The sequence below is a fragment of the Ochotona princeps genome, chromosome 2, assembly GCF_030435755.1.
Source record: "Ochotona princeps isolate mOchPri1 chromosome 2, mOchPri1.hap1, whole genome shotgun sequence".
Taxonomy (NCBI): Eukaryota; Metazoa; Chordata; class Mammalia; order Lagomorpha; family Ochotonidae; genus Ochotona; species Ochotona princeps.
This window is the reverse complement of record NC_080833.1, coordinates 40708964-40732116: the sequence shown is the minus strand read 5'-3', so window position 1 is coordinate 40732116 and position 23153 is coordinate 40708964. Positions and strand designations below refer to the sequence as shown.

Genomic DNA, 23153 nt, shown 5'->3' with positions numbered 1-23153 from the left:
GGGAGAAGATACTTGTGCTGGTGATTGAGACATCAGTTAGCAGTCCCTGTGTCCTGGACCCAAGGTGTGTGGGTTTGATACTGGCGCCTGGCTCCTGACTTTCTGTAATGCAGACCTTGGGAGGCAGCAGTGAGGGCTCACAGGGGAGTTACATGTCGCCACTCAGAGGGGAGACTTGCATTCATTGCTTTTAGTTCTTGGCTTTGGCCCGGCCCAGCAGACCTTTATGGGCATTAAGGGGGTGAACTAGTGAAATGGAACGAACCCCCACTACTGAAATTTCTAAAAACTACTCAAAGTATATACATGCATATACCTACACATTTCAAAGCAATTTAAAAATAAGTTTATACATAAGTTTTAAAGGGTTAAATTTTTCGGGGAATATTCTTATGTAATTAACTCTAACTTCAGCCCTTTATAGCTGTCTTGTAAGTTTATTTAACAACTTAGTGAAAACCAAAATTGATGATTTTTTAATATCAATGTGAAAAACAAAGTTAAACACAAAATTCCTAAAAAGTAATCATCTCACTCAATATTGATTCCTTCATTATTATCGCCAAACTTCTGTAAAGCAAGCTTTCTAATAAAGAAAGACTAACTGCAACATGAAAGATGATTTAAAAAAAAGTTCATTTACCAATTTTAACAATCTAGGGAAAAAACCGGAAAATCGACTATAATACCTGATAACACAGATATCATATTGTAGTAGAAAACATAAGAATAAAAAATTATCACTGAAAATATTGCACAACTTCAGGGGTTTCCTCAAAATTTGCTTTATGTAATTGGGTGGATATAAATTAATGAACAGAAATTTAAACAAGATACATGAAACAAATTAACAGAACCTGATAATCTAATTTCATTCAATCTTTTGCAAATTCACCTTTAAATCTTTCCATCATGAGGCTCACAAGGAATTAACTAACGCATGGGTATTACAGATGAATGTCAAATCTTCAAAGTACTTATAGTGAAGTCCTCTATAATGTAATTTATAAAGAACATTCAAGAAATTTGTCTTTTGAATGTAGAAAACTGTTAGAGTCAAATATTCAACTCAATATAAACTAGTAACTTCATTGTTGAGACAGCTTCTCCTTTCACTAACAAATGATTTTTAGATGTAGTATCACTGAGTTGAACAAAGAAGTCACTTTTGAATACATAAGAAAAAATACACACATGCTAAATAAAACATCACTAACTACATTACTAGACCATCTCTACCTCTAACACTTCAAAAGCTTAGAGATTTAGAGTATTCTTACATTAACTGCAAGAAAAATTCTTTTTGAAATCACAACTATGAAGTCATGTGGTTATACAAATTCTGCATTTGTGTGCAAAACATGAAACACATTTATCTTGATTTTCCCTGCTTTGTCTCATCAGTTAGCTAGCAGGACTTAACAAATATCTTCCCAAGAAACAAAAGACTGAGATGTGTTTTATATAACTTCAATGACCTCAGCACTACAGGGAGAAGAGATGCAGTATCCTTTTGCTATGGTTCAAGACAACAAGGAAGGAGGTCACAAGAAAGAACATTTCAAAATTGTTAACAACCGAGAAACTATTTCTTATTTAAGTTTCACCATGATGCCACATTCACTTTTACATAAGCACTGTGGCATAATTCAATAAATCAGAAATCTTAATATTTAAAATTTACCTTGACTTTCAATTATCACCATATTAACAACCAAAAGAATGAGATAAAACACATAAGAAATGGTAATATTATAACCCGACTTTACTAGAATTGGTTTCTTGACACCATTAATTTCAGTTTAACAGAAAAGGGATAGTGCATCTCAGTTTTCTTACAAGCTAGGAGACCACTTTGAATTCTGCATTTCCTAACTGCAAACATAATACAGCACTTATAATAGGTTATAAATAAACTGATTTTCAAGCATAGAGCCAGCCCCGACAATAATAATACACTATTTAAAAGGACCTAAGGCAATGAGTTCCATTTCCAATGGAAAAAAAGAACTGTGCAAACAAGCTTAAAACTACTTTTTTTTTTTGTGCCAGTGTTATAAAATGTAGCTTTTAATAAAACCTTGACCCAAATGCCAGCAACTTCAGAAAAGAATCTGAGTGGGGTCGGGGAGAATGTTAATTCACTTAGGAAAAATAACCACTATCTTTTTCCTAATCTTTAACACACACAGTTTAAACATATACAGCTGCTGTAACACTTTACACAATTCCTATGTACTTGAGCAATAATAAGATCTAAATACAATTATATTTTAAGCACTGGGTCAAGGCTTTACATAAAAATACCATCCTAATTTCCCCCCTAGTTTCTAAAATATCACATACTTTCCCCCAACATCTGCAGCCATCCAGGAATTTTTAGGAAACTTTTGTGCATGATCTTAATTCCTAATCCCTGGCTCTTTGGGCTCAGTGACAAAAGATCAAAACCACCAAACTGATGGTTCACTTGAAGTCAGATGAGAGACCCTGGCTCAATTAGTCTCATAGGATGAAAGCAGTGCTGCATCCACTGGCTCCATGCAGGAGGGGCACGTGAAGGATCTCATCAACCAGTCGTCTATACAGTCCAGGTGGTAGATGTGCATGCACGGTAGAAATCGAATGGGGTCCCCATACACAAAGTCCATCATACAGATCACACACCTGTTGAGGGTGAGGGAGAAAAATGAGAAGGCATTTTTAGAGAGGTGGCCTATCAGAATTCCCTTTAAAACCCTTTTGCAGACAGTGTTAGTCTGACAAGACAGAATGGTAACATCCAATTGGCCAGTCATTACAAATGCCTGGAAATGTTCCTAGTAAGTGTTGATTCATGCATATTTTCTTATTCTAGTTCCCCAGCAATTTGCAAAGCTTAAAAGCAATCAACACAGCAAAGGAAAGAAATCAAATCCACTGTTATGCTTCTAAAATGGTATACAAATGGTATACATTAGGGAACATCTGTAGGCATTTTTAGGTATCTACCTTGTTCCTTGTACTGAGTGTTCAATGTAATCCCAGAGTAATATAATTCTCATTTTCATAACAACATTGCAAAAACAGAAGCACTAATCCCAGCCTACTTATCAAGAAACAACCCAGTCCGCAGGGTTTCAGAAGGGTCTAGGCAGATTCTGCTCTGAAGTGTTAGTGCTGAACTCAGCTGTGCGCTTCAGCCAACCATCCACAAATGAAACCACACCATGTCTCTTCTGGTGAGGCCAGTGGCAGCACAAAAGGAGAACGGGTGTTCTCATCAGGGACCTCATCGACAGTATATACCATTTAGAAATATTCCCATAAGTAAACTTTTCAATTCATCAGGCTTCATAGAATTATTTCACAGGTTTATAAACAGACCCCAGCTGTAGGCAATGGCTTAGGTTGCACTGTGCCTAGACAAGTGCTATACTGCCTGGGTAATGCCAAATTTATGTTAATTATACCAGTGCGCCAGCATACTCACATATTCGTATCTTTTTAATGATGGCATGCCAACAGTGTCTGGGGACCCATATGAGAGTGTATTTTGGCCCTGGGTAGACAGAGAGGGCCCTGGGTAGATAGACAGGGCCCCAAGTTGGAAGGGCACACCACCAGAGGACCGGGCATGGGGACTGTGGATTGCTCAGAGAAATGGGTCTGGAGATATGTAGGAGGGAGGACTGCTGAGGGAGAATGTGACAGGTGAGGAGTGACTTCTGGGGGACTTCTATCAACCTGGATACACTTGCAGGTAACGAGGAGGTTGAGACAGGGCAGTTTAGAGGAGGGAAACTGGAGGATGTCTGGGGCCAAACCAATACATCAGCCCATGTTGGAGACCTGAGCTGGGATTGTTGGCATCAACCACCACCTACTGGCACATACAAAAGCCATGGCTGGGGGCCTGCCCGGCAGAGCTCAACCATAGTACCCACCAGGGAGTAGGCCATATTGATCTGCGCCATGACACTAACCAGCTCACAATAGAACTGGGTCTGGGGGCAGATTCTGTGGAGGGTCATTTGTCACCCCTGTGGGACTGCCATACTAGCTAGTTGCTTAAGGGCTGGGGGTGGTAAGGGTGGTGATCTAGGCATGACCATGAAACTCAACAAAACTCATAGGTATTGGGTTTGGGAGCAGGCTAAGGTAGTTCAGGCTGTAGCTCTGGCAGGCACACCAAAGAATTGAGCCCCAACATCCACCAGCATACACAAAGGCCAACACTGGGGGACAGACTGCTGGGTAAATTAAAGGCCTAGCACCTGTTGGCAGAACTTGGGAAACTCCCCTAGTGGGCCATCACTCCCGCTTGTGAGCATGTGAGTCAGGGCTGGGTGCTGGTTAGGCAGAGTTGCTTAACTTGTTGACAGCTGTGTGGGTTGGCTCTGGGGGTCAGAGGAGGATGTAGACTGGGCAGGGCCAGGCCAAACCAAACCACACTGGCATATGAGGGAGCCAGGATAGGCTGCAGGCCAAGCCAAGCTAGGACAGGCTATCACACCTACTGATTTGCATGAAAGCCAGGGATGGGGAAAGGCTGGGAAGGACTAGGCTGCAGCACCCACCAGCAAGAGTTGGGACTGCGGGCGGGGTCAGACCAGGCCAAGCTGCAGCATCTGATGGTAAAGGCCAAGCTAGGAAATGGGTTATACTAGGCTGGGTCAGAGTATCCCAGCATGTGCAAGATCTTGGTCTGGGAGATAAATAAAACTATACTGAGCATTTTATACATAAAGCTCTAGTGAGAAGGAATATAGCCCTATGACAACCATCTTTAATGGGTATAGAACCTTGAAAATATTGACAAACTTTTTCAAAAACCCACTGACAAGCCCATCAGTGATGTTGGCCTCAGTTCACATTCACATGGCTGGAAAAGATTGCAATTATCAACTGTAATCTAAATGGAGAAGCAGCAAGACTATAAATACAACCATTTTTTAGGTATGTCTGCCTTCCAAAGTACAGAAGGAAAAGTATAAGTTTATAAAAACTTACTCCCGGATCTTTTTCTCTGATCCATCCCTTCCAGGGTCATACACTCCTTTCGGCAGATGCTGTATAAGGCCTATTCTTTGAGCTATCCTGATTTGTTCCTCTTCAGTCAGCTGAGTGGCTAGCCGAGTCTGGCTGGGTGTTGGATGATACACTGGAACAGGAACTTGTTCCTAAACATTTAAAAGTTGAGAAAAAGCATTATTCTTAAAAATGTTTTCTGGAAATGATGTTTTCCTTTCAATGGAGGTAAAAAGTTGTATATGGTGGGAAAGGGTGGTTCCAGGAGAGACACGGGCTGGCCTGCTATGCAGACTGTGTCTTTGTCTTAGCTATAGGAACAAATCATACACAGATACATCAAAAATTTACATTTATTTTTAGGACCTACTTTTAAAGGATATAAAAACAAATAACAAAGACTCACATGGAACGTTAATTTAGAAAGTTTCACATGAAGACCCTATTACCCATGGATGCTCATTCTGAATACACCAACAAATAAACCAATATAAAGAGATCTGACATGCAATTTAAAAAAACTACACTGGGCCCGGCAGCGTGGCTAGCAGCTAAAGTCCTCGCCTTGAACGCCCCGGGATCCCATATAGGGACCGGTTCTAATCCCGGCAGCTCCACTTCCCATCCAGCTCCCTGCTTGTGGCCTGGGAAAGCAGTCGAGGAAGGCCCAATGCCTTGGGACCCTGCACCCATGTGGGAGACCCGGAAGAGGTTCCTGGTTCTTGGCTTCAGAACCGCACAGCATCGGCCATTGCGGCGGCTCACTTGGGGAGTGAATCATGGGATGGAAGATTTTCCTCTCTGTCTCTCCTCCTCTCTGTATATCTGACTTTGTAATAAAAAAAAAAAAAAAAAAAAAATCTTAAAAAAACTACCTTCAGTATGCCTACCAGTATGCACATTACTAACTTGCCATTAGACCTACATTTATAATCCTGAAATTCATTTATTATGTATTTTAACCATTGGGTTTGCTGCAAATATTTTGGGACTAAAATACATATTCTGTATGACCAAAAACTGAGTGATCCTTTAGTTTTTGATCATCAAAAATCTTGTTTGGCACATTGCTTCTTCAAGGTTTTGTACCCAGTAGGTAAACTTTAAAAAAAACACATTTATTTTTATTGCAAAGTCAGATATATACAGAGAGAAATATCTTCTGTCCAATGATTCATTCCCCAAGTGACCTCAATGGCCAGTGCTGCACCGATCTGAAGCCAGGAGCCAGGAGCTCTTCTGGGTCTCCCACGCGCGTGCAGAGTCCAAAGGCTTTCCCAGGCCACAAGCAGGGAGTTGGATGGGAAGTGGGGCTGCCAGGACTAGAACCTGTTCCATAGGGGATCACAGTGCATTCAAGGAGAGGACTTCAGCTGCTAGGCCACAGCGCTGGGCCCGTAAACTTTGTAAGGAACTTTCACAGTTAAGTAAAAAACATTGTTTCTGCACTGCCATTCATTAGCTATATGACGAAATATATAAAAACTAGTACAATGGGACCAGTACTGTGGCAAAGAAGGTAAAGAAGCCATGTACAATGCCAGAATTCCACATGGGTGCTGGTTCAAGATTCAGGTGCTCCACTACGGTCCCAATTCCCTGCTAAGGGCCTGGGAAAACAGAGAAGAATGCCCAAGTGTATGGGCCCTTGCACCCACAGGTGAGACCCAACGAAGTTTCTGGTTAACGGCTTCAGACCAGCCCAGACCAGCCACTGCAACCATTTGGAGAGTAACCCAGAAGAGAAGACCACTCTGCCTCTCTGTAATTCTTTCATATAAAGAAATCTTAAATCCAAACCAAAAAAGCATCTAGTGTCATGCGATATTTAAATTAGAATTCTAAGTATGAACAATGCCTGCTAATATGCACCCCTGGGGTTAACAGGTAATGACTCAAAATTTGGGTCCCAGCCATCCACACAGGAAGTAAGAGCTCCCCGTTCCTGGCTTCCAAGTTACTGTAGCGGTTGCTGTTGCTACAAGTATTTGGGGATTTCAGGATGGGAAACTTTTGTCTCTTTATCTCCCTCTACTCGTATCTCTCCTCTCTTACTTACTTATTTCAAAGGCAGGGCTTCAGAAGGGAGAGACTGAGATGGATCCTCCATCCCAGAAGGGCCAAAACAGCTGGAATTAGGCCAGTCTGAAGCTGGAAGAGCCAAGAGCTTCTTCCAGGTCTGCCATGTGCAAGCAGGGCCTAAGCACTTGGTCTATCCTCTGTTGCTCACCCACAAACATTGGCAGGAACTAGATCAAAGCAGCCAGGAATCACAAGGGGTGCCAGTATTTTTTTTTGCAGGTGGCTGCTTTACCCACTATGCTACAGCACAAGCCCCAAAAAACAGATTTTCAATTTTCTTTTCTGATTCTATGAAGAGGGACTGGCACCGCAGCTCAACAGGCTAATTACCTGCCTTCGAGTGCTGGAATCCCATATAGGCACCAGTCTGTGTCCTGGCTGCTCTACTTCCAATCCAGCTCCCTACTTATGGCATAGGAAAGCAGCAAAGGATGGCCCAAGTCCTTGGGTTCCTGCACCCACATGGGAGACCCAAAGGAAGCCCTTGGCTCTTGGCTTCAGATCAGTTTAACTTGGGCTGTTTCTGCCACTTGGTGAGTGAACCGGCAGATTGAATGATCTTTCTTTCTGTTGTCTCTCCTCTCTGTAAATCTGCCTTTCAAATAAAAAGAAAAAAAAAGGGCCTGGCGGTGTGGCCTAGTGGCTTAGGTCCTCGTCCTGAACATGCCCCGGATCCCATATGGATGCCGGTTCTAATCCCGGCAGCTCCACTTCCCATCCAGCTCCCTGCTTGTGGCCTGGGAAGGCAGTTGAGGACGGCCCAAAGCTTTGGGTTCCTGCACCCTTGTGGGAGACCTGGAGAAGGTTCCAGGTTCCCAGCTTCGGATTGGTGCAGCACCGGCCGTTGCGCTCACTTGGGGAGTGAATCATCGCATGGAGGATCTTTCTCTCTGTCTCTCCTCCTCTATATATATCCGCCTTTCCAATAAAAACAATAAATCTTTAAAAGAAAAAAGACTCTATGAAGAAACATATTAATAGATACTAAGAGGGAAAAAAAATCTTTTAAATATTTGAGTCAGAGAGACAAAGGAGGCCTACCATCAACACGCTCACTCCCCAAAGGCTAGCAGCTGCCAGGATTGAGGCATGCTAAAGCCAGGAACCAGCAACTTCACAACAGCTTCCTATGTGAGTGTCAGGGCCTTATCTGAGCTATCACTTGTTGCTCCACACGGCGCACACTGGTAGAAAGCTAGAGCTGAAGCAGAGCCAGTAATCAAACTCAGAAAGTCCAATATAAGATGTGAGTTACTCAAACAGCCTCCTAAGGTGCTATGCCAAACACTCACCACAGAAAGTTCATTTATCGGTGTATTTGTCATTTTGGTAGTTTTGTTTGTTAAACTAAAGAAACCCTTCTCAGGACCTTCTAGATACTTCTAGATATGATTCAACAATCTGATTTTGATTTACATGCAACTTTTCACAAAGGGAAGGAAATGACTAAGGCATCCTGATATTTAAAGATTATGGCTTCAACGTTCTTACAACATACCCCTCATTTTTCATATTTTATCATATCTGTCTTACAATGGTAAGATGTCCTTGTTATCATTAATTATTTAGTAACCAGAAAGACACTGAAAGGAACAGACAGCATGAAAACGGTAAATTTTAAAAGATTTTTGGGAGGCGGTTCCTACTTTCTGAGACTCACTGTGCTTAAACTCATTGTATAGACATAGTTATGTTGAACACCTGTTTTTCTTCTGAGAGTCTGAATTTTGGTTGCAAACTAAGCAGTGGGTGCCCATTCAGTACTTTCATGAACACCGAGTGTCCAATGAGTTGCCCATATAGACAACCCTTCACAGGAGCACAGTAGAGAAATTAACTACATCGGATCGGCGCGCATCGACCCGTTGCGGCTCACTTGGGGAGTGAATCATCGGATGGAAGATCTTCCTCTCTGTCTCTCCTCCTCTGTATATCTGACTTTGTAATAAAATGAATAAATCTTTAAAAAAAAAAAAAAGAAATTAACTAGGTCCTGGAATGTGTTGAATCACAGGACTCTTTTTTTTTTTTTTAATTTTATTTTAAATTCATTAATTACATTGTATTATGTGACACAGTTTCATAGGTACTGGGATTCTCCCCACCCCTCCCCAAACCCTCCCACCATGGTGGATTCCTCCACCTTGTTGCATAACCACAGTTCAAGTTCAGTTGAGATTCCCCCATTGCAAGCATATACCAAACATAGAGTCCAGCATCTTATTGTCTAGTCAAGTTCAACGGCTTCTTAGGTATACCCTCTCTGGTCTGAAGACAGAGCCAGCAGAGTATCATCCCGATCAATTAAAAGCTCCAACATACCATCAGCAAAAATTTACATCATTATGGAATTAATTGACATAGTAATGAGTAACCAATATGGTAAAAGTAAATGCTATTTCTTATGAATCACAGGACTCTTAACCTGAGAGTAATTTCCTCTGCACCTCTCCCTTTTCTGGGTTTGCTTTGTCTTCTTTTATTCTAACAACTCATAACTGTGAATACAATTACATGCTAAGCCCTAGGAGTTTTCCAAACTTAGGAATTGTCTTAAGGACCAAACTTAGGAATTGTCTAAAGGACCCCCCAATGCCAGCGATGGAGTTTGTGTGCACAGCAGTTGTATTTCATTCCTAGCTGAAAAAACAATAAAAAGTAAAAAAAATACTGAATATCCTAAATATCCTATGTCCCAGTGCCTACGTGCAGCTCTGGCAGTAAGAAGTGTGCCCTTTTCAGACAATGTTCAGAGTGCTTACAGCACCTGCAAAGACTTCTGTGCCTCTAAATTTTGTAGTGTTCATTAGGAATGATCGCTGGTGGAAAAAGTGTGCTTTAGTGTGATAATGGCAACTGTCTAGTACTTGCTTTACATCCATTTTCTCAAAGCAAATTTTAAAAGAATCTGAAAGAATTTAGTACTTATGTTTAAAAAGTTTTGTTTAGTTATTTGCAAGGCAGAATGAGTGAACGAGAGAGAGAATGAATGAATTAGAGACAGGGAGAATATTTCACATCAGCTGGTTTACTCATCTAATGGCTGTAATGGCTGGGGCTGGCCAGGCCAAGGCCAGCAGCCTGGACTCCACACAGGTCTCCCACATGGGTAGGACCCAAGGCCTGTGATCATCTTCTCTTGCTTCCTCGAGCACATGAGAAGCGGCTGGATTGCAAGTGGAGCAGCAAAGACTCAAACTAGGGCTTATTTGGGATGCCAGTGTTAAAGGCCATGGCTTGACTCATCGTACCAGAACACCAGCACTAAAGGTAGCATTTTTTAACATTTATTGTACATTAAAGAGAAAAAGAAACACAGAGATGACCATGTCAGAACACAGGCAGAAAGAAAAAGGCGTCAGGAGATATTTTGAATTTTAGTTTCCTACTGTATGAAAATAAAATTTGTTGCTTAAGTTACCTAGTATGTGGTATTTTATTACGGTAATTATAATAAACTAATTAAGATGTGATCTTTCACAATTATTTATTCCATCTATTGGTTCACCCCCCAAATGACTGTAATGCTTAGGGGAGGGATTAAAGGCAAGAGTTTGGGGCCTGTGTGATAGCTAATCCTTCACCTGCAATCGCTGGATCCAACATGGGCATAGGTTCGTGCCCCAGCTGCTCTACTTCCCATCCTGCTCGCGGCTTAAGGCCTGGGGAAACAGTGGAGGATAGCCCAAGCCTTGGCTCCTGCATCCGTGTGGGAGACCTGCAAAGAAACTCTTGGCTCCTGGCTTCAGATCCAATCAGCTTTGGCAGTTATGGCCATTCAGGGAGTGAACCAGTATGTGGAAGATCTTTCTCACTCTGGGTCTCCTTTCCTCTATAAAGTATGCCTTTCCATTAAAAATAAATAAATATTGAAAAATAAATATTGGAGAACAGATAGATAGGCATAGGCATAGCTTAGACTCAGATTCCAAGATTATCTAGCTTCAATGCATGCTTTACCACCAGGCTTTCTAAACAGATTAACAAGTAAGTTAAATAAGAAAAGAGAAAAGTTGGGGCTAACACGGTGGCATACAAAGCTAAACTTCCACCTTCAGTGCCAGGATCCCATATGGGTACTGGTTCGTGTCCTAGCTGCTCTACTTCTAACCCAACTCCCAGCTAATGTTCTGTGAAAGCAAGAGAAGATGGCCCTAGGCCTCGGGCCCCTGCATCCACATAGCAGACCCAGGAGAAGCTCTTGGTTCCTGATTTTGGATCGGATTAGCTCCAGCTGAAGCTGCCCTCTGGAGTGAACCAGCAGATGGAAGAACAACACCCCTCCTCGCTCTACTTTCAAAAAGAAAAAGGACAAAAAAAGGAAGAGAAAGATCCTAAAGAAAAAAGAGTTGACAAAGCCAGTTTCTCAAGATCACTATAGGATGCCATGATAGGATAATCTTGGTTATACATTTTAACAGCCTTGCCTTACACTCCTTGGTCAGAGTACCACCCTACTACCACTCCAGACTGATTATTCCTGGCCTGAGTGGCTCTAAAGGCTTTGTCCTACACATTCCACCTGCCTATACTAAAAACTATGTCCATGCTGACAGCTAAGATTTCTAGATAAGAATGATTAAACTGTACCTTTCCAGTCTAGATTTTCCTTTAAACCGCACGCTCTTTAACAATGTCTCAAAATCACTTCAAACTTAGATGTGCCTATCTTGTCTTTTGAGTTCATACATACACATCCATGGCAGTTCCCTCTCTAAGGCTCTCATTTTCAATATATCACCAACTTGCAGTGAGTTTTCAATATTACTATAATTTATTTCTTCCTGTGTCCACTGACAATATTCCAGCTCTTATTTCTTCCCAAGAGTGCAGTATTCGCTAGCAAAATTTCCATGTCAATGACTCACAATTAGAGTAATCTTTTCAAAACAACTCCAATCCTAAACCCTGGCCACATCCTTCCTTTCCACCATTAAAATTCCTTTTATAGCTTCCTACTATATATAGGTCAAAATCCTAAGCAAGGGGCCCGGTGCGATAGCATAATGCTTAAGGTCCTCTCCTTGAATGTGCTGGGATCCCATATGGGTGCCAGTTCTAATCCCGGCAGCTCTACTTCCCATCCAGCTCCCTGCTTTCGGCCTGGGAAGTCAGTGGAGGACAGCCCAAAACCTTGGGACCCTGCACCCGCATGGGAGACCCGGAAGAACTCCTGGCTCCTGGCTTCGGATTGGCACAGCACGTGGGGAGTGAATCATTGGACGGAAGATCTTCCACTCTGTCTCTCCTCTCTGTATATCTGCCTTTACGAAACAAACAAAAAAATCCTAAGCAAGGCCTTAAAAAAATCTTAGAAAGAGAGTGGTATTTAGTGTATATTATACTAGATAGGCGCAAAGCACTTGGGGATTGGCTACTTTTTTTTTTAAGTTCTTTTTTCTAAGATTTACTTATTTTTATTGGAAACGTAGATAAACAGAGAGAAAGAGATACAGAGAGAAAAATCTTCCATCCGCTGTTTCACTCCCCAAGTGAATGAAGCTCCTCAACTGGAGAAGCAAATAAAGATAAAATAATTTTAGATTTTTTTTTCATTGATGCAATTCATTCATCCTCAATGCAAGTCTGAAGGCAAAATAAAACATTTAAAATCCTACAAGAATTGAAGGAAAAGCTTCTGCCTTCAAGAAAAGGGTTAACTTTGGTTCGGCATTATAGGGGTGGAGGCTTGAGTCCCAGCTGCCTCACTTCCAGCAGCAGATTGTTGCTAAGGTCACTGGGAAAGCAATGGACATGGTCTAAGTATTTGGGCCACTGTACCAATGTAAGAGACCTAGATGGAGATGTAGGGTTGAGGAATGAGAAAATGTATCTCTCTCTATGTAACCCTGACTTTCTGAATTAATAAATCTTTAAAAGAAAAAAAGAAAGACAAAATGAAAGTTATGGTAAAAACAGCACCATAGAAAAGAGCTAGAACAAAACACAACATAGGATGAGGCAGACAACAGAAAATACACGGTCACACCAAAAAGGCAAGGTCTGATTTTCAGATGAGAAAAATCTCAGAAGTATCCCAATTATTTACTAATACATGGTGCAATAACAATTATGAGATTGTAAACGTTGTTAAGAATATGTCAGGCCTCACCCATGGGGGAAAAAAAAGCACATATCAGGCCTTAATCTTAAAGACTTTACAAACTAAAAATGAAATAGAAGTAAAACGTGACCAGCTGAAAGGTACTGCAGTAGAAGCTGGATTCAATCTGGGGCACATGATACCACTTCAGGAACTAAGACAACGGAGTGATGGAGTGGGGAAGGGCCTAAATAATGTGCTTATGCTGGAAATAGCACAAGTCTGGTTTGTGGTGAAGGAAAAATAAAGTCATGGCTAAAGAATGCAGCTTGTCACCAAAAGCTGTATCTTTTCCTCCAGTAAGAAATAAAAGCCAACTCTTCTGATCCTGACAGCCTTACGAGCTGTTGCTGGCACCGCCCCCTCTCCAGCTGCAGTCTCCTACTGGGAATGTTTTTCTTATTTTGGCAGTTTCATTTAAGGCCAAAAAAAAAAAAAAAACAAACAAAACATCCCAAAGATTACTATTTATGTGTTTCCTAAATAATTTCAAACAGTGGAATAAAAGCCAACATCACATCTATGATATTGAAAAATGTGATTTTTCTATTTAATGAGACAGTATACAAAATACAGTGGTTGGGCCCGGCGGCATGGCCTAGCGGCTAAAAGTCTCACCTTGAATGCCCCGGGATCCCATATGGATGCCGGTTCTAATCCCAGCAGCCCCACTTCCCATCCAGCTCCCTGCTTGTGGCCTGGGAAAGCAGTTGAGGGCGGCCCAAGGATTTGGGACCCTGCACCTGCGTGGGAGACCCGGAAGAGGTTCCAGGTTCCCGGCTTCGGATTGGCACAAAATACAGTGGTCTATAAGAGAAAAAGAGCACTGTTTCCTGAAAGCTGAAGTGGCCTTTGTTTTTGTTTGTTTGTTTTTTGCTTTTAAGATTTCATCTAGTTTTTATTAGAAAGTCAGATATACAGAGAGGAGAGACAGAGACGAAGATTTTCCATCCACTGGTTCACTCCAAGTGACTGCAATGGCTGGAGCTGAACCGACCCTAAGCCAAGGAGCCAGGAGCCTCTTCTGGGTCTCCCACGCAGGTGCAGGGTCCCAAGGCTTTGGGATGTCCTGGGCTGTTTTCCCAGGCCACAAGCAGGGAGCTGGATGGGAAGAGGGGCTGCCAGGACATGAACTAGTGCCCACATGCGACCCGGGAGTGTGCAAAGCGAGGACTTTAACCACTAGGTTTTAGCTGCTAGGCTACCATGCTGAGTCCTGTTTTGTTTCTTAATGATTTGAAATTGCTAGCTTTGTTTTTATAAAGTAAATATCAGCTAAGCACTTACTAGTTTCTTTGGGGATCCCCCCAATCGAGCTTCCGGACTCAGAACCCTAACCATCAAAAGACAGAAGACAGAATAAGTCAATCAACCACCTCAACTATATGTTTGCAATGAAAATACTGGGCAAATGGAAACACTATGATGGACTATGTCAATCAGTGGATTCTTCAACAACCTCATTGTGCTTGGAGTGGTGAGAGTGGCAGCAATTCATAATTGGTGAACTAGCAAAACCACTTGAGCAAGACCCTCGGAGCATGCCCCACATCTAGGACCTGGGGTGGGTGGGAAATTGGGTGGGGCTTCTCCCTTAAAATCCCCTTTTACATCAGCTATATTAAGGAAACAATACGGAACCAATTGTCTTGCCCATCTTCCCGTAGTGCTTGAAACTTTTTACCCTAATTATGTCAAGACTGTCCAAAAATTAATTTATTAATTTTAAAAAAATAAGCACTTACTATAATGAGTTGTAACGCATCCTACAATGGGGTAAACTAGTGAGTATTATCACTACAGGCAACTCAACATAAGTTATTACATAAGCTTCTTCATCCTTTAACAGATAAAAATCAAGACCTCATTATGAGCCAGGTACCAACTATCATTTTACTGAGCAAGCAACCATATTTCAGATGATGTTTTAGATATACAGGATATAGCAGAAATCAAGATAGAGACTTGGGGCTGACATGATGTGGTGGGTGGGTTTGGGCAGCTAAGGTCTTCGTCCTTGTGATGCTAAAATTCCTTTTAATATGGAAATATAAAAACAGCCAACAAAGTAACCTCATCCATATCTACTATCCCTAAATTGCTCCTAACCTGACAAATTTTGGGCCAGGCACACATTCCAATAGATTCATAAATTAACCACATTTCATAACTTGCCCTTCATAATCTTTCATAGGTAATTTTAACTAAAATAGTTTCCTAAATATGACTCCTTCTTTCCTAATTAGACATAAGAAATAAAGCCTCAGGCCTGGCGGCGTGGCCTAGCGGCTAAAGTCCTCACCTTGAACTTGCCAGGATCCCATATGGGCGCCAGTTCTAATCCAGGCTGCTCCACTTCCCATCCAGCTCCCTGCTTGTGGCCTGGGAAAGCAGTCGAGGACGACCCAAAGGCTTTGGGACCCTGCACCCACGTGGGAGACCTGGAAGAGGTTCCTGGTTCCCGATTTCGGACTGGCGCAGCACCAGCTGTTATGCTCACTTGTGGAGTGATCATCAGACGGAAGATCTTCCTCTCTGTCTCTCCTCTCTGTGTATCTGACTTTGTAATTAAAATAAATCTTAAAAAAAAAAAAAGCTTCTGCCTGTGGTGACAGTATCCTATTTGGGTGCTGATTCAAGCCCTGACTGCTTTGAGTCTGATCCAGCTTCCTGTTAATGTACCTGGGAAAGCAGCGAAGATGGTTCAAGTCCATGAGCCCTTGAAGCCACTTGGGAGACCAGAAGATGCTCCAGGCTCCTGGTTTACTTGGGGAATGATCAAACAGAGGGATGATCTCTCTGTCTTTCTTCTCTCTGTTCCTCCCCTCCTCCCATGACTCTTCCTTTTAAATAAGTTATAAAAAATAAATTCAGGTACATAGTTGAAAGGACCTGTTTTCACTTTCCTGCGGTATATACCTCAAAGAATGCTGCTGAATTTTTCGTAGAGCCACCCAAATGTTTTGCAATGAATCAGCACCAACTTGCTGGTTCTCAGCTCAACTATAGGTTTCAATTTCTATATTATTCCCCAAACCCAACTTTTTAAAAATCTTTTTTTTTTTTACATTAACTTGAAAACCAGAATTAGAGATGGGGGAGGAGGGCAGACCTTTGATCTATTGGTTCACCCTCCAAATGGCTGCCAATCGCTTAGGCAGCAGGGGCCCAAGTACTTGGGCCATAAATGGTGCCTAGATATAGGAAGCTTGTCTGGAAGAGGGTAGCTTGACCCATGGTGTCACAACAAAAATATTATTCATTTCTGTATACTTGCAAGGCACAATAACAGCCAGGGAAAGACAGATATTTTCCATCTACTACTTCACTCCTTAACTGCCCAAAACAGCCAGTACTATGCCAGACCGATATCAGAAAACAGGAACTCCATTCACGTATACTGCAAAGGAATCCCTGGGAAACTGGCAGGAACTTAGTTACTTGGTCATTATCTGTTGTCTCCCATGATCCATGGAAATGGAACTGAGATGTGAACCAGGTACTCTGACAGGAAAGCAGGGTGTCCCACGCTGTAGCATCATCCACAGTGCGACAACATAACACCCATCCCCTTCTTTTTGACCACTACAATCCTACTGGGAACACACTGGTATCTCATTTAGGTTTAAGTACTGTTGCTTTTCAAGCAAGGACACAAAACATCTTCCCTCTTACTTGGTCTTTTATGATTGAGTTGTGCATAAGTTTGTTATGTGACAGCAATTCCTGATCAGCAAAATGATATGCAGATGCTTTCTTGCAATCTCTTGAGTATCTTTTTACTTTCTTGATGGTAATTTTTGAGGAACAAGTCTTTAATTTTGGTAACTATCACAGGAGGTGGAGAGTGGTGAGCCAGGAACTGGGGCTACACAGACCGTGGTGGAAGCCTAACATTATAGCCCGAACCTGGAAATCGCTGGAGGGAGTGGCTTAAGTGACTGCAAACAAAGAGCCGTGTACCAACCACAATAAGGAAAATCAAATTGTAGACCTGCGGGTGACACAGCAGAGAAACCTGCCCCAAGAAGAATCTGGTAACCAGAAGTACAATGACCAAGAGTAAAGGAACAGACAGAGGCACAATGAATATTACTGAAGACTCCCCTGCAAAGGAGCAAAAGCCTTTGCCAACTCCAGAGTTAACTGAGGAATACATCAAGAAAATGGGGGATACAGAATTCAAAACACTTGTTACAAGGCTTCTTATCAACAACGAGAAGCACATAATATAGGAGTTCAAGGGATTTAAAGAATATGTCACACTGGAAATGAATCAAATGAAAGCTGACATTACAGAAATTAAGATAATAAATCTTACACTTGGCATACAGTATCCAACAGTGCTAGTTACTATCACATATCCAAAGTTGAAAACAAACTTGAAAATTTCTTACATCACTCTGCAAATAACTGAGTTAGGCTTCAAAGTTTCTACTTCAGATTAATTTTTCTGTTTGAAAAACAATGGTAGAATCTATAATCCCTTAGAAATTAGGCACTGTTTTCTTACACTTCCAATCCATACAACTTTCTTTTTTTCCCCCTTAACCTTAAGCAGAATATGATTTGAGTCTATTAAAAGTACTGGGGGTGCCCAGAAGCCAGCCACCACATGCTTGTGGTGAGCTGTGCCCGGGCCTGCCTGAGCTCTGGGGGCCACTCCCTTCGGGATGAGTACACTGACCGAGTGGGGAGGTCTCTGGGGTTGGGCTACGTAGGCCCACCTGCCACTCTCATTGGGTGGTGGACGGATTGGGGAGGGGCACGACCTTGGGCCTGGAGGTTTAAACTTCATGTAGCCTCTTGGCAGTGGGTGGGTCTTAGGACGGGGTGTTTCATCCCTGAATCCCAGAAGCCAGCCACCACGTGCACATGGTGAGCTTTGCTGCTGGCCGCCCGGCCAGGCAGCTCTGGGGTTTTGGTTCTTTGAATCGCTGCTTAGGTAGCTCCAGGTTGAACCCCCTGAGCTTCTAGGACGTTAATCAATCGTAAAGATTCCCAATGACAGTTACTCATCCTTTGAAGAACGTGCTAATCACTTAGCAATGCTGAGCACCGAACACCAGTTCATGCAAAAGCTAAGGCTTGGGGCTTGTCCAGCAGGATCATATCCTATTACCTGATATGATGATGGATCAAGAGATGGGTTACATTTGGCAAGGCCATGACATTAACAAGCACTCGAGAACCGTACCCGGGTGTAGATTCTGTAGTGGATGTATGGGTCAAATCCTGTGGAAATCCTAGCCCCACTGGTTAGCTGAAGAGTTGGGGTGGTGATAGACTAAGCTAGGTGTGACCAAGGAGCCTGCCATCAATCACAGGTAAAGGAACCCACAACAGTCTGGACTGGTCAAGGCAGCAGCACCTGAATGTGCATCCTCAATAGGGTGTGGGTGGGCTGGGCTGCAACATTCACCAGCTCATACAAGGCCAAATGGAAGGCCAGAGTACACCAAGCACTGGCCTAAAACCCAATGGCACGTATGAAAACTGGGCCTGGGAGGGAATCAAGTGGAGGAACCTGTGCAACTCCTCTAGCGAGTTATAGTTCCCGCTGGTGAACATGTGGTCCAGACCTGGGGGTCAGACAAGCTGGGCAAAGTAGCTCCAATGGCTGGCTAATGCACCAGTTGGTAATGGAACGGGATGTACCGGGCAGGACTGAGCAAACCTTAGCCCACAAGCAAAACTAGAAACCAGGATGGAGCACAGGTCATGCTGAGCTAGGCTCTTGCACCTACTGGTCTGCATGAGTCGGGGACGCTGAGCCACAGTGTCCAAGGCAGAAGCCGGGACAAGTGAGGGGCTGAGCCAAGCTGAGTCAGAGCAACCACTGGCATGCGCATGATCTATGGCTGGGAACAGGCCCGATTGGGGAGCTAAGGGGACAACCCTAGCTGGGTTGAGGCTCCCACCAAGGGGCACATGGGCTGGAAACAGTTGTAGTATCCCTTGGCACAAGTGTGGACTGGGACTGGACCCACCAGGCTGGGCCAGAACCCAACACCGTCTGGTGTCATGGAGGACCAGGGTAGATGTGGGACAGACCAGGCTAGGTCTCAACCCCTACTGAACCATGTGTGACCTGTACGGGGGTATGGACAAGCCGTGGCTGGGCTGAAACATCCAACAGCAAGGACCAGTTTGGGTTGAAGGCCAGTCAGGAAAAGCCACTGTTCCTACTAGGACAGGAAGTAAACTGAGTAGGGCTGGCTCATGGAGCCCCTGGTATGTGCAAAATCTGGCATTGGGAGAGGTTCTGATGGAGGAGCCTGGGCAACTCCTCTGGCAGGACACAGATCCTGCGGGAAAGCGCAAGAAACATGAATGGAAACAGCCCAGAGTAGGCCATGGAAAGTTTCCCACTGGCATACATTTGGCATGGGACGAGGGCAGACCAGGCTGAATCAGTTCACGTCATCCACTGGCAAATCCCAGCACCAGAACAGAGTGTGGGTCGGGCCAGGTTCGGTTGCGACAAAAACCAGTCCACAATACGGAATGCCAGGGTGAGGTTGCCTGTACTGGATGTGACCACAGCACCCATCCAGCACACGTGAGAACCAGGAAGGGAGGGGGCAGAGCCAGCAGGGGAATAAGGGGTGGTTCCCTTGCTGGACAGCTACTCCCACTGGAGAGCGTGGGCTGGGATGGGGGCAGACCAGATTAAGCAGGGCTATAACACCTGTCGCCTCATGTGGACTAGATCAGGGAAAAGCCAGGCTGGGCGGATTATTCCTACTGGTGCAAACAAAATTAGAATGGGTGAGGGTTGTTTGGGCTTAGCCACAGCATCAGCTGGCAGAAGCTGGCACTGGGGGCTAATTCTGTCAAGTCAAACCACAGAACCACCTGGAGAGTGCATAATCCGGGAGTGGGAGAGACCTTGGAGGGAAATAGTGGGCTCTTCCCTCTTGGGTTACCACCCCCCCCCCCCCACGGGAGGGCACAAAAACTAGGACAGAGGCTGGAGTGGCTAGACAGAAAGGCACCCAACAACACCCGTGAGTGCTGGATTGTTGAGCTGGTTAGATGGATCTAAGCTTCAATACCCACTGACATGTATGAGAGCCAAATGGGATGCGGGACAGACTGGACTAGTCTGCCACACATACTGGCAAACCAGGGCGGGGCGGGCCTGGTGGGGGTTATTGTGGGTCATTCTGACTAGGCTGCAGCTCCCACTGGTTTATGTGAGGGCCAAGTACGTGCTGGGCAGAGCCAGGCTGCTCTGAAACACCCATTGGTTCCAGTGGAAGTCGGGGCTGAAAACAGAACCAACCCAGCAATTGCAACCACCAGCTGATAGGGGCGATGGACTGTGCTGGGCCCTGTACTTGCTAGTACATACAAGAATCAGGCCTGGGATCACCTCAGACAAAGTTTCTTTGGGATCTCTGCAATCGAACTGCCGGACTCAGAACCCTAACCAAGAAAAGACAGAAGACAGAATAAGTCAATCAACCACCTCAGCTATATGTTGGCAGCGAAATACGGGGTAAATGGAGACTCTATGATGGATTATGTCAATCAGTGGATTCTTCAACGACCTCATTGTGCTTGAGGTGGTGAGAGTGGCAGCAATTCATAACTGGTGAACTATCCAAACCATGTGAGCAAGACCCTCGGAGCATGCCCCAAATCTGGGACTTGGGGTGGGTGGGAAATTGGGTGGGGCTTCTCCCTCAATATCCTCGTTTACCTCAGATACATGAAGGAAACAATATGGAAATAATAGTCTTACCCACTTTCCTATAGCCCTTGAGCCTTTTTACCCAAATTAACTATGTAAAAATTGTCAAAAAAAAAAGTACTGGGGGGTGAAGCAAGCTAATCCTCCACCTGTGGTGCAAGCAATCCATATGGGTACCAGTTCTAGACCTGGCTGTTCCAGGTTCCATCCAGCTTATTGTTCCAAGGGCTTAGGATCCTGAAGCTCTGGGCTCCAAGTTTGTACCCTCCCTCTCCCTCTCCTACTTTCAAGAGAAATAAATCCTTAAATAAAAAAAAAGGCCAGCACAATAGTCTAGTGGCTAAATTCCTTGCCTTGTGCCAAGATTGCATATGGGTGCTGCTTCATGTGCCGGTTGTTCCACTTTCCATCCAGCTCCCTGCTTGTGGCCTGGGAAAGCAGTCGAGGATGGGCCAAAGCCTTGGGACCCTGCACACCCGCGTGGGAGACCTGGCTTTGCATAAGCTCAGCTCTGGCTATTGCAGCTACTTGGGGAATGAACCATCAGATTTAAGATCGTTCTCTGTCTTTCCTTCTCTCTGTAAATCTACCTTTCTAATAAAAATGATAAATCTTTAAAAAAGAAACAAAGTATATTGCCTTTTCTCTGTGAAAAGGTGACTTCATGTGACTTTTGACTGACAAAACATGTTATCAGACTTTAAATCTTTGTCAAACAAATTGATAGAAATTATACACTCTTGTTCTCAGATTTGTGACTACCATGAAATTTACTTTTATCTAAACATCTTCATTTGATCTTGCCAATTTTCCTGCTGGCATATGGTTATTTCACTTTGTATTTGCTGATCTTTTCATTTAGTACATCCAGTAAGCCTTTGAGTATACTATAAATTAAAATGTTACCTCAAAACAATAAATTGAATATTATGTTAGGGAAAAAAACTGTTACTTGGTTTACCTCCCAAAAATTCTTAAAAAATAACAAATTAAACTTCTTTGGCACAGTCATGTAACAGCAATTCCTATAAAATACAGAAAACTGTAACTTGTGTAGAATATGCATTGGAAACTAAGGTGCACGTATAAAAAAGATCGCTAATGAGCTTCACCAATTATCAAAACTTTTAATTGATACCTAACATCAACTTATAATCAGTGACACACCATGAGAATCTCAACAACCACAAACCTTTCATGCATATTTTACAAGAAGTGATCAAAGAAATTATTAAGTCACTACTTACTCACCTTACCAACATTTAATTCACTGAAAACAGATAGATTATCTTGTATTTAAACAATACTGTTTCAGCAGTATTGATAACCATTATTTTTAAAATCAAAAATATTAAGAAGCTAAGAAATATTTTATCTGCTGAAATGTGGGAATAACTAGCATAAGTGGTTTAGAGTGACAATGGATCAAAAGACAGAATTTCCCCTAATCAGGTTGATTGAATGAAAGGGTACACACTGCAGAACATAAAAATGTAGTCCATTTATTCAGCAGAGTTCCTACTACTGTATGTCAGGTCCTAAATGCTTTCACACATTAATCTTTGCAAAGATCATTCCCATTTTGTAGGTCAAAGAACAGCAACTTAATTAAAAGCCTGAGGTGGAAATGAAAAATGTTTGCTTGGTGAAGCATTTCCATCTAGGCACAACTGATATCTCAGTTCATACCATTCTTTGTTTTTTTGTTTCTTTTTTAAGATTTATTTTATTTTTATTGCAAAGTCAGATATACAGAGAGGAAGATCTTCCATCGATGATTCACTCCCCAAGTGAGAGCAACGGCGGGTACTGCGCCGATCTGAAGCCAGGAGCCAGGAACCGCTTCCAGGTCTCCACATGGGTACAGGATCCCAAGGTTTTGGGCCATCCTCGACTGCTTCCCCAGGTCACAAGCAGGGAGCTGGATGGGAAGTGGAGCAGCCGGGATAAGAACCAGCGCTCATATGGGATCCCAGCGCTTTCAAGGTGAGGACTTTGGTCACTAGGCCACGCCGCTGGGCCCATATCATTCTTTGTTGTAAGGGACTACCTGCGCATCACCAGGTATGCCAGCAGCATACCATTCCCCATAAGCCGACAAAAATATCTCAAGACAGTGCCAAATGTCACCCTGCTCAAGAACCACTGGCTTTAGGTTTTAGAACAGCCAAATGGGACACTCACAATTCATGGTCTCATATGAAAGTGAGATACAGGCTCCATTAATCTAGTAATTCTCTGAACAAGCAATCCAGCTAC

At 43.2% G+C, this 23153-nt stretch overlaps 1 protein-coding gene across 1 annotated transcript in view; it reads right to left on the bottom strand.

Moving 5' to 3' along the window:
- Positions 1–769: 769 nt before the first annotated feature.
- The window catches only part of RNF11 (ring finger protein 11), a 36803-nt gene continuing 14419 nt past the window's right edge, over positions 770–23153 (bottom strand). The window contains exons 2-3 of the mRNA XM_004588664.3: positions 4993–5162; positions 770–2667 (exon numbers count right to left, since the gene is read on the bottom strand). Coding sequence (XP_004588721.1) covers positions 2496–2667; positions 4993–5162 — 342 coding nt within the window. The 3' untranslated portion in view covers positions 770–2495. The remainder of the gene's footprint in view (positions 2668–4992; positions 5163–23153) is intronic.